This window comes from Tachypleus tridentatus, chromosome 9 (assembly GCF_004210375.1).
Source record: "Tachypleus tridentatus isolate NWPU-2018 chromosome 9, ASM421037v1, whole genome shotgun sequence".
Lineage (NCBI taxonomy): Eukaryota > Metazoa > Arthropoda > Merostomata > Xiphosura > Limulidae > Tachypleus > Tachypleus tridentatus.
Genome location: NC_134833.1, coordinates 72285353 through 72298171, shown reverse-complemented (window position 1 = coordinate 72298171; position 12819 = coordinate 72285353). Strand labels below are relative to the sequence as shown.

At 32.2% G+C, this 12819-nt stretch overlaps 1 protein-coding gene across 3 annotated transcripts in view; it reads left to right on the top strand.

The window, feature by feature from the left end:
• Window positions 1-11970, top strand: part of LOC143225478 (uncharacterized) — an 84164-nt gene extending 72194 nt beyond the window's left edge. For 2 of the 3 annotated variants that reach the window (XM_076454950.1, XM_076454951.1), the window contains exons 2-3: window positions 2758-2850; window positions 9206-11970. In XM_076454950.1, coding sequence (XP_076311065.1) covers window positions 2797-2850; window positions 9206-10570 — 1419 coding nt within the window. In that variant the 5' untranslated portion in view covers window positions 2758-2796 and the 3' untranslated portion in view covers window positions 10571-11970. The remainder of the gene's footprint in view (window positions 1-2757; window positions 2851-9205) is intronic. The other variant, XM_076454952.1, reaches the window with a different exon arrangement.
• Window positions 11971-12819: the final 849 nt, after the last annotated feature.

Genomic DNA, 12819 nt, shown 5'->3' with positions numbered 1-12819 from the left:
GTTGTTGTTAAAGATAAGCACGATTAACTCGTCTGTAGAGGGATACTTTTTTCTGTTCTTGCGTGTGCTTATGACATGTTGCACACTTATGTAGATCGCGATGCTTTATATGTCCAAACTTAAATAAGAAATTTCTGTGAATTTAAACAGGTAGTAAAATTTCCAACTAATAAATAAATTTCACATTAAACAAAATGTTTACCACATCAGTAATTGTATGAGTAGGGATTAGTTCTATTATGTTTTGAATTTAAATTGCAACTATTAATTTTAATTAATGCTGTTTCTAATAATCATGTTTTGGTTCGGTTTTAACAACACTAAGATTTGTGAAAATAGCTGTACGAAACAATGTAATATACGCTGGCTACTAAATTTAGGTTGTATCATCCGTTGTCATAATAACTTTCTGAACCCAACATATTATTGATTCTACATATATTGGAGGATGTCTTGTTTGGTTGTAGCCATTTGTCGAGAAATATGATTAGCAAATGGATTACAAATGTAAGGAATGAATTAGGTGAGAAATGTGATGTTCATTTTCACTTCCAAGGTGCTCAGCCGGATTGAGATAATATTGATGGTATGACCACAAAAGTTGAGTAACGTCACTGTTGTACCTTTTTAATCAATTTCACCTTTAAAGAACTTTTGTACGTGTGGGATAAGTAAAAATTACTTTGTATCTAATTGCCAAGAAAGGTCCAGCCAATAATAGCAAATTCAAAGGCTCTGTCAAAAGAACTTAAATACTGCTTAAAGATTTCATTATTTGTAACCAACGTAGAAAGAAACCTGTAGGATATTCAATATGTTACTCTGTATTTTCCACTTCTGTTTTATTTTTGTTTTTTGAATTTTGCGCAAAGCTATTCGAGAGCTATCTGCGCTAGCCGTCCCTAATTTAGCAGTGTAAGACTAGAGGAAAGGCAGCTAGTCATCACCACCCACCGCCATCTCTTGGGCTACTCTTTTACCAACGAATAGTGGGATTGACCGTCAAATTATAACGCCCACGGCTGAAAGGGCGGGCATGTTTGGTGCGACCCATGCCGGGCCTTTTCCCACTTCTAATGGAAGCAAGATATTTATAAAAAAGTACAAAGGTTCAACTAAGCACAAAGCTGCTCATAAAGTATAGGCCACTTCCAGTTTTCGTACAAATATTTTTTCACAAAGTTGAGCCAACATGACAAAGTAAGATCTTGTAGTGAACTTTATTAATGTGGGTTTGATATAAATAGTTAAAAATGTTAGGTTTTCTTTAAATGTTAATTGCTCCTCTAAGAAAATCAAGGTCCATAACTCTGCTAAAATATCTTTCCCACACCATTACACCACCTCCAGAAGCATATGATGTTCTCACAACTAGAATTCTCATGGTTGACGTGTGTTTTTATTCATTTTCTTTACTATAGTTACCAGGTTATGTCACAATTTCCATTTTAAGCATCTGTAAAGCTGTGCTTTCATGTTTGCATCAGAAATAAGTGTTTTTGTTTGCTGCTTTATGACAGTCTTTGTAATAATGCAGACAAAATTACCGTATTTTCCGGTTAATAAGCCGAGGCCAATTTTCAGCTCTGAAAATGAGGGTTTTTGCTTATTACCGCCCAATAAGCCGAAGCCATTTTTAAGAAGTGACAAGTTTCTTCAAAATGATTTTTTAGTCTCGTTTCAGCGTCAGCATGCATGTTGTGTGTGATCATTGGCGTTCTGTAGTAAAGCAGAACGTGTCGTATTGAGACAGAGATGGAATCAATATGTCATTCGTTATTGGCTCCACTCACTGTAATTAGGTAACCAATGAAATTCCAGAAACAACGTTTCACTGTAGTCTTAACGTGCTTTGCTGATGGGACAAAATTACCGCCTATGGTAATTTTCAAAAGAAAAACATTTCCTAAGAAGAAGAAATTTCCGAAAGGAGTGATCGGCCAATAAGCCGACCCCCAAAAATCAGGTCTAAAATTTAGGGCCAGAAATTCGGCTTATTAGGCGGAAAATACGGTAGTTGAATTTTGAACATTTTTAATGGAATCAGTGCAATTTGACACAACGTGATATTTACTGACTTCAAAATGCTATCATATCATCGTTTGTCATTGTCATTCATCTGCAATTAGTGGTCACGACTTTCTCTTATGGCAAATATATGCTCTTTTAATTGCTGTTGTTGTCAGACTCTGATTTCAGATGTCCTTGAATGAGCACTCAAAGAAATATATAGATATATTGTTTTATAATGGATAGTGTACAAGTCTATGGGAAAGAGCACCTCTAAAATATCCAAAGAGACATAGCAGAAAGTGCAATTTACCCATTGACTTGTACACTATCCATTATAAAACAATATATCTATAATTGCAATTCTCTGATCATCTTGCACGTCTTATAATCAACACATTTTTGCATCTACAAATAAAGTATTCTCTAAACACATGTATGTGGGGTGAATCTAAATACAAAGGGCACTCAGGCTTAAATTTTAAATTTATTGAAGACAAATGTGTTAATTAATACTGATACTGTTACAGTATTATTGTATTTTATCCATCATTAATCTGTTTGCTGCTCATATTAAAATCTGGCGAGTATGATTTTCCATTTACTTTTATAGTTAGACATTGTAAATAATGTGTTTTTATTACTTTTACTCTCGACTGTTAGTATGTGTCAGTCATATTTCTGTTTCCATTACATATTACTGCAGTTTATATAAGTTACTACATACTACATTTTATTTTCATACAGGTGAAAATATTATTTTCAGTTGATCATTAACTCGCAACTATGGGTTGTTTATCTTCTCGAGCTCTAGTGGAAAAAAGAAGAGATTTGTTTCAAGTGAGTTTTATTACAGATTAATTTTAACATAATTACCACAGAACAACGAGTCACACATGGTCCCAAAATCTCATCAGTAAATTTTGCTCCAACATTTTTATACGTATTTTTAATTAATCATTAAAGTACTTTCTAAAAAATATGAGTAAAAATTTAGCTTTGAAATAATCAATTTTAAATTGTATTTCCAGTGTCAGATAATTATTTACATTATTAGAAGTAGTGGGATATAGGTAAACTAATTACTAACACAATGACCAAAAATTACTATTCAGAGAGATAGCATTATTTAAAATAAGAAAAGATTTGTTTGTTTGTCTTTTGAATTTCGCACAAAGCTACACGAGGGCTATCTGCGCAAGCCGTCCTTAATTTAGCAGTGTAGGACTAAAGGGAAGGCAGCTAGTTATCACCACCCACCGCCAACTCTTGGGCTACTCTTTTACCAACGAATAGTGGGATTGAACGTCACATTATAATGCCCTCACGGCTAAAAGGGCGAGCATGTTTTGTGGGTTGGGGATTCGAACCTGTGAACCTAAACCACCTGGCCATGCTGAGCCCAAGAATTGTTAACAAACAAAAAAAAACAGCCGAAGTATTCAAAGTAACAGAAGCGACGTAAAATTAAAACCAGGACAAAATAATTCGAATAACTAATGCAATGGCCATGTAAATAAAAGTAATATAAGACAGCAACACAAGTTAACATTTTAAAAATTGGCAAACTATGTTAGCTTAACGTTTAGTTGCAGGGTTTGGTAAACTAACACAAAGAATGTGCTAACATGTGAGATAAAGTGTTTGTTTGTTTTTGAATTTCGCTCAAAGCTACACGAGGGCTGTCTGCGCTAGCAATCTCTAATTTAGTAGTGTAAGACTAGAGGGAAGGCAGCTAGTCATCACCACCCACCGCCAACTCTTGGGCTGCTCTTATACCAAAGAATAGTGAAATTGACCATCACATTATAAAGCCCCCACGGCTGAAAGGGCGAGCATGTTTGGTGCGACCTGGATTCGAACCGCGACCCTCGATTTCCCAGTCGAACGCCTTAACCCACCTGGCCATGCCGGGCTTCTGAGATAAAGAGAAAACTAAGAAAAAAACAGTAGGAGAGCTAATACAACATAAATGTACAAGATAATTAATACCAGTTGTGTCAAAAAACTTGTTTGCAGAAGTTTATTCTTATATATGAAATGGAAAGATTAAAACAATTACTTCTGTGTGTGTGCATCAACATATGATTTTAATAGTGTTGTGGATTTCTTTTATGTTCGCCTTCAATCTTTTTAACACAATAAAAATATTATATAATTTGACTATAGGTGGCATTTCTGTCAAAAAATATACTATTTCATTATTTATTTATTTTGAAGCAAAGCTACATTGGACTATTTTCTGTAAGCACTGTGGGGAACTGAACCATAGATTTTACTGTTGCAAATCTCTAAACTTACTGCTGTTCCACCAGGGAAAAAGTTATGCTAAATACAATCTTAAGTCATACATTATTATTCTTACTTCACTCTGTTCAGAATAATATTTTTTTTATAAACATGACATAAATATTTGCTAATTAAAATGCTTCTGAAAATTATTGAAATGAAAAAGAACTTTTATGGTTCATTACTTTTTAAGATATTTGTTAAAAAGTGTGCTGCTGTGATGCCTATAAAATGAGATCCATCTTAATTCAGAAATATGAGACTAAGAAATGGGTTATTACAGCATTATCATCCTTATGTGCATACAAATAATCAAAACTGTAAGATATATAAAAGTAGGTGGTAAATAGCCTTAATTTTATTTTCCCAAATTCACGTGTGAAGTTACTTTTGAAAATTTGCACTAGATTGATATTTTGTCAAAACTAGCCATGTTCAATTATGTATATGTTGAACAGAGCCACTTGATTTAATCCAAAGTGTTTCTTACTTTATCATATAATATCTGAGTTGTTAAGTGAATGAAAAATTTCTTGGAGGTGGTCCATTTTAATACACATCAGATTTCTGTTTCAGATTAATCTACACAAGTTTTATACTGATAGAAATGAAAGTCTATTATAAAGAGAATTGTATGAGTACTTGAAAACTATCACTTTTGTTACAGCTACACTACTACACTTAAGGATTCAAAGCATCGTAACTAAACAATGTTGAACCTATGAGCTATTCCATCTGACAAAAGCTCTTGCCTACTAAGCTATCAGAATTGAAATGTTCTGTGTATCAATTCTCATTCTGACTGCCACAGTATCTCTTCTCCTTTTTCTACCCAAATTAAATTGCATTTGTGAGCCACAAAATGTATGCCAGATACAGTTATACTAATCAGTATCCTTATAACCAACACAACACTTGACATTTTGATAGCGTAAAATTATATCTGTTTTACATACAAGATTTGGAATACTTTACCTATTTATTAGGTTTTTATAGAATGATATAAAATGATTAATATGGTGGAAAGAACTGAATATTAAGACAGGTAATAAATTTAAAGAAGTTGATGGTCGACTCTCAAATCGTCAAATGTCGATTTTTTTTCATTCTATGGTAGCCCCAGTATTTTTAAAAAGATGACAGTTAGCATGGCAAATAAAGAATTTATAGTGGAATACAGTTTCTTCTCTGAAAGGTTTGTTCTGTAATGTATTTCGAATATTTTGTATCATCCATGAGTCTAATATTTTCCATAAAATGTATTTCGAATATTTTGTATCATCCATAAAATAATTACTTGTGAGATGTGAAGTTATCTGAAATATTTTTCAGGGCATCAGGAAGGGTTTAAAAATCACATTGCATTTAAAAATCACTTGGAGTATTTTAACAAGCTCCATTGTGTTTCTACTTGTACTTCATGAAAGGAATTAGCTCTGATTAAGCACCTTGGTCATTCTTGTTACCACCTATTAAAGTAGCAAGAAGTTGCACCGCTTATTGCATGTTCTTTAATGTATATGTAGAAAATTATTTCAGAACTCATTCCACATCTATGAAATTTGTGGAATAGTAATTAGCCAAATGGATTCTATTTAAAGTATAGATACTGTATGAAACATAGGCAGATTGTGTAACCAGTGATGGGATTCAAATATTTCAACAACCGGTTCTATCTCGCTTTACACTCCACCATTTTTAGCAATGAAAAATAATAAAAATATCTTACTGAAATAATTTATTTAACATGCTTTAAATATTTCCAACTTGCCACTTGATTATCATCAAAATATTTATTTCTTCCACGTTTGATCCTGTTGTCATCAGCTATATGGTTTCTTTCTTAGCCACGTTTGAACTGAAGAAGTGGGATCCCATGAATCCAATGGGCAGCCAGTCAAATTAATTGTTATCAGGTTTGCCACATTTACAACTGTAAGGCGATTTATTTTATCTTAATATATGATATTCATATTTGAAAACTCTCTTTCTACCTCTGCAGAACTAAGAGCAACATTATATTGTGATATTGTATTGATAATATTTTTAGTCTTTTGTAAAGTTCTTGGAATCTCATGATTATGGGGATTTCGTCGGACATTTTCCACATAGTCATGGAAATTATTAATGCTGATTTCGTGATGAAAGAGTTTACTGAATTCATACAATGTTTCTTTAGCAGCTTTCCAAAGGATAACAACTTCATCAATGTTCCAAGAATCTGGCTCAAGTATGTTCACCAGTTCATGAATTTTATTGTCATTTTCTTGTGCATTATTTTTTTTATTTTAAGTGATCACAATCCTTCAATCTGGCTTTCATATTTTTTATTGGCGAGGAAAGCCTATATATCTTTGGTTTTCAACAAATTCAATATTCAGAAAAAGCTAAAAGCTTCAGAAGCAATGGTTCCATCAATTTTCTTCTCAAAATTTCCCCTACTTTCTTTGAGTATTTCAGTTGTCTTAATGGCCCTTTTTATTAGTTTTTCAGCTCCTCATAAATTTAAATTTCTAGGTTGAAGGTCATTAGAGCTCATGAAATTTTAAGAATAGGTTCTTAGGAACCAGTGCGAACCGGCTGAATCCCACCACTTGGTGTAAATAGTTATGACTACTAAGGAACTGAATGAAAAACTGTGTCTACTTGGTTTAGAAGTATCTCACAATTCTAGTGTAAACTAGTGGACCTGTACTTAAGTCTAAACTCGGACAGATTGGTTTTCACTTTTGTGAGACTATAGATTACAGTCTAAGGTATGTTACAGCATTTGTTTTTGTTACTGATGTGTCAATGTTTACTGAATGTTTTACATTAAAATTAGTAAGCTCTAGTAAATCAATTCTTATTCTTGTTTACTAAATGACAGTCAGTAAACATAACATGTAAACTCATTTGTTAAATTTTAAATTTGGCATATGCCATGCCATTTTTCCAAAGGGATACTGTTATATACAGATTTTCTTGCTGTGAACTAATGAATAGTTGAGCTGACTAAACTACTAGAGCAGTGGTTCTTAACCTTTTTCAGTGTTTGCACCCCTTTCAAATCAGTAATCATTTCTCGCACCCCCTGGAAGCAAAAATGTTTCTTCTTAGGAGAAATATAAAGCATACTCTTATGTAAAAATATAGATTTGCTTTAATTATTCATGGGCATCCTCGCACCCCTTGGGAATCATCTTCTCACCCCTGGTTAAGAACCCCTGTACTAGAGTGTTAATGTTACCTATACTGGACACCAGGAAGTATAGTATTTGAACCACATATTATGGTGAACATGCATGTTCATCTAACATATAATGTTTATGTGTATATATATATATATATCAATTAAATAAGCAGTCAATGAATTCTATGCATAATATGGGGTTTGTTATTCATGATGAGCATGAACTGAGCAGTTAGTATCCTAGATTTAGAAAGGTTGACCCTTTCCTAGAACAGGTATGGCAGATCAATAAATTAAACTACCTGAATAACATCAGATTGTTTAGGTAATCAAAAATAAAATGGAGAATAGAAATGGCAAAAGACACATTTCTCATAATGAAAAAGGCACTAACAATTAGTAAAATTTCTATGGAGACAAAATTAATAGTTTTGTATTGCTATATTATTCCATTTTTCACATATGCATCCATGGGTAGTATGGCTAACATGGAAAAGAGAATTGAAGTAACTGAGTTGTGGTTCTTAAAGTGCATTTTCAAGATAAGTTGGAAAAATCACACCTCAAATTTAGATATTTTGTCAAAAGCAGATAGCAGGAGGAAACTAATAATTAACATCAGAAAGAAACCATGGGAATGTTATGAGCAAAGAAGAAATTGAAAGTCTCTTTGGAACTGAAAAGAGTATAGGAGATAAAGACCATGAAAGACAGAGGCTGGTTTATGTCAGGAGTATCAAATATCATAAATGAATGTATAAACATTCTTAATTCTTTGTGCTTCAAGGAGAAGAGAATTTTGGAACACCATGGTTACCAGTGTCCTGTTTGGATATGGTGAAGAGAGAAAAATAGAGACTTTTTATTACTTATTTTACTTGTGATGATTTTAAGTATTGAAAACCAGGTTTTCTTGTGCTAATTTTGTTGTTTTTTCTCTGTGTGTTTACAGGCACTGAAGAATACCACCTTTTTCAGAACACTTCTTTAATTAATCAAAAATAAATTTATGATAAATTTAGAAGATATAAACAAAGCATATGTCCTAGAGATTTTTAGAATATTTTGCTGTGCAATTTACAGCTTTGCATATAGGTGTTTAAAATGTAGCAACTGATAATCTGGGTTAACATCTTCCAGTAATTACCTGATATAATAAAAAGAACACATTATTTGTTTGCATGTTACCCGTGACATTGTTTCAAAAACTAATATAGTTTCACACACTTGTGTCCAGATAGATTAACTATAAGTGTAAAAGACGTATCTTAATAAAGTTGTATACATAGTTGAGGATCCTGGAAATGTACACTTTAGGTATTAGATTGTGACATATATATGCTCATGACTCATACATTCTCACTGAGAAAATAGCACACTAACACCAATAGTGACAATGATTTGTCTGTATATACATATGTATGTAAAGTTTGAAATTATCTAAATTATTTTTCAGGGCTTTAAAAACACTTTAAAAATGTCATTGCATTTAAAAATTATTTAGAGTACTTTAACATTTAACATTGTCCTTTGTGTTTGTACATTTGTTTCAAGACACGAATTGTCTCTAATCAAGTAACTTAGTCATTCATGTCACCTTAAAAACCGATTTAAAAGTGAGTTTGAGAATATTACAGACTTGCACAACAGATGTTTTAAAAAATTAATGCTTGAGGTTTCAAAGCATGTTTTAAATATTAATGGTATATTTAATTATTTTCTTCTCAATATTAGGTATGGAATGTGGATGACAAAGGGAACCATGTGTCTACAGGGAAAATTGAACTTACTCACTCAGAATTAATTTTATATCAGAAAAGAAAACTTCCCATACGATGGCCTTTACAATGTTTGAGACAGTATGGTTATGACTCAGAATTATTCTCATTTGAGTGCGGTCGTAAATGTTCAACAGGGCCTGCTATTTATGCTTTTAAATGTCATCATGCAGAAGCCTTGTTTAATTTGCTTCAAAGTTGTATTCAAAATTACTCAAATGGAGATTGCTGTCATACAGAAGGTGAGATTGGAGAAGCTAGTGCTTCTTGTAGTACCAGACTTAGTCAACAAGAGACTGCCCTTAGTCTGCATAATTTGGCACCTGTAAGAAATTCAAATATTCCTTCATCATCAACTTTCATAGTATCATCTCCAAGACACTGCAGCATTCAAAATAATAATCAAACTAAATGCACTGTAAAACATTCATTCCCAGAGAAGTGTTCTACTAAAACTGCTACATTAGATTGCCTTATTTGTCACTGTAGTGTTCATTCATGTAAAACATTTTCAACTCCATCACCTCACTACATGAATGAAGAAATAATAACTCTTGACTCTCATCACCCAAGGTCCTCTTTTTCTAGTGTAGTTAGTCACCCTTATGTCAATTCTTCTGCCATCCAAGACACCATGAAAAAATCCGTTACAACAAAATCTTTAAATCAGAAGCATTCTTATGTAAATGGAACTGTGGATTCTTTTAACTGTATTGGTTATGAATATCTAAATGATCAATGTAGTGATACTCCTTGTTCACCTACAAGTGGTTGCAATTTAGACACACATATTGTGGATATAAATACCAACTACACACGTTTAGATGAGCTCTGGAAACAGGAATATATAGCTAAACATGAGAATGAGGACTGCTATTTTAAACGAGGGTTGGAACAAATATCTGTAACATGTGGACAGACAAACACCATTACTTCTGCTGACAGTCTTTCTCATGGCTGTCCAGCAAGGTTTACTCATGAAATAGTAAACAGTAAGATTTCACAAAATAATAACTCTCACATGTATATAAATACTAAACAAAATTATGTGCAAGCAAATCAAACAGAAGAGGTTCAGATGAAGTATATTACATTAGATCTTCAACAAAATAATAAATCAGGTTCTACTTCCTCTATAAAGTGGAGATCCCCAACTACTGGGTGTTCTATGGATTCCACACATCAACATCCAGAAGGTTATACAACTATTGATTTTGAGAAAACTGTAGCTCTTTTAAATTCTGCAAATCCCACTGTTGATTTAGATTATAGTATTCGCAAAACCAGGCACAGTGGAACTATACCAGGTGGCAGTTTTTAGAGAGAAAACAGTATGTATTGAAAAAGAACAAATATATACACACTTGTGTATCCAAAAACCTGAAAAGAGTAGCCCAAATCTGGCATTCATATTTACATATAATTTCTGTTCATTTCTATAATACTTAAATTTTATTATTTCCTTGAAGTTGTTTAAACATTTTAAGGTGTGATATAAGAGATCCTGAATTATTAGTTGCAGGTAAGTAGAGATAGAATTTACCTTAAAAACACAATGAAGATGAATCAACAATTTTATTCAAAAATAATTACAACTTTCAGTACAGAAAAAAATTTATCTTAAAATAATGCAATAAAGATAATCAACAAATTTGTTCAGGAAATAATTATAATATGCAGAGTTAATTACTAAGATATGAATTTAATCTAAATTCTAAAAATCACAAAGAACATCAGAAAACTGATTCACACCCTGCTGAATGTCAGTATGTTACTGTTGCATACTGTCTTCTTTCTACAGTTAAGTTGTTTATTCATTTATTGTATTTAAAATTTATAAACTTCTTGTACTAGCAACAGTGGTCAAGATTAATGTTATTATTGTGAGCATACATTTTAGGAAATATAGTATATATTCAAAAGGTTATATATTCAACAGCTGTATGCACTTATCAATTGCGTTAGAAAAAACTGGATTGGAAGAAGCTACTTTAATGGTATAATGTTCTTATTTGATTCAAAAGGTACTGTGTACATTTCAGAGGTAACTAGAGGTATGATGTTATTGTATTTTTCACACAAATACAACCTTCTACTTTATTATAAATATGTAAATATGATTGGATTTAGTGACACACACATATGCATGCACTCATATGGATGCATTCATACCTATGTAATGGAGTTGAAAGAAAGTTAACTCAATTAATCTAGATTTCTGTAGTGATATAACAATTTGTTTGTATGTATTTAAAACAAGTGTTAATCTATACAAAGAACTGCAAAAGCAAAAGTTTCTTACTCATGTAACTACAATGCATAATACTATTCAGTTGCAAAAAGTAAGGTTTTTAAATATTTTTTTTAAGTTTCAATTTATTATGAAGTATCTCAAAAAGGAAATTAGAAATTCTGCTTTGTGTAATAAATTTAGTGGCATTACACTTGGTTACTATGCCCTTATATAATTGCATAACTCATTTATGTTTTTGTTTGAATACTGTTAGTTTGGTCAGATGTCAATAGTGAATAAATTACGAATCACAGTCACTAAAAGATAGATGTCAAATGAGTTATGTGTTTTATACATATTTCAGTTATAGAATATAGATACACTGTATCTTAGAATTTAGAGATTTTGAAAACTGAAAATATTTCTAAACACAATGTTTCTTGTATCGGGTCTGTAATTTAACTAATAAAAGAAAAATATTGCAAGGTTACATGAATTATCTCATTACTTCTAGATATATATAGTTTACTAATATCTTTTTTAGCATCCAAAATTTTATGTGAACAACATTGTGATCTATGAAACACAAATAATTATGCTGTTTTAAAATTTAGAATGGTTTCATACCAATATAGAATTTTAAAGAATAACAGAAATCTTGTATTAAGATACCCTGATACCCAAGAGAAAGTCAAATGTTTCCACAAAAATGCAGATTCAAGAACGTTTGTTTATGAAATAAATGAAATACAGGCAACAAACGCAAGTAAACAAAGGAAACAAATGTTTATTTGAAATTTCATGTATTTATAGTGTATTTTATTTACTAGCTGGTTTATAACTTACTGTTATTACTTCATTAGTTTATGGAATGAAAATGGATTTTTAAACACATTCACACAAAATAATGACAAAATTATATTCTACTGCAATTTAAATTTATACTGTGATCCAAGTGTTACATCCCATAGCACAAGGATTACCTATGTTACTGACTACCTCAAATGACCGCGCTAAACATGCTCGCCCTCCCAGCCGTGGGGGTGTATAATGTGACGGTCAATCCCACTATTCGTTGGTAAAGAGTAGCCCAAGAGTTGGCGGTGGGTGGTGATGACTAGCTGCCTTCCCTCTAGTCTTACACTGCTAAATTAGGGACGGCTAGCACAGATAGCCCTCGAGTAGCTTTGTGCGAAATTACAAAACAAACAAACAAACCTCAAATGACATATATAGAAGGGAGAGGATTCCCTAACTCATGACTTGTAAAAGTATCCCTGCAATCCTTTGAGATGATTACTCCCAATCCAAGAAGTAGTCATATATAAATGGTCAAC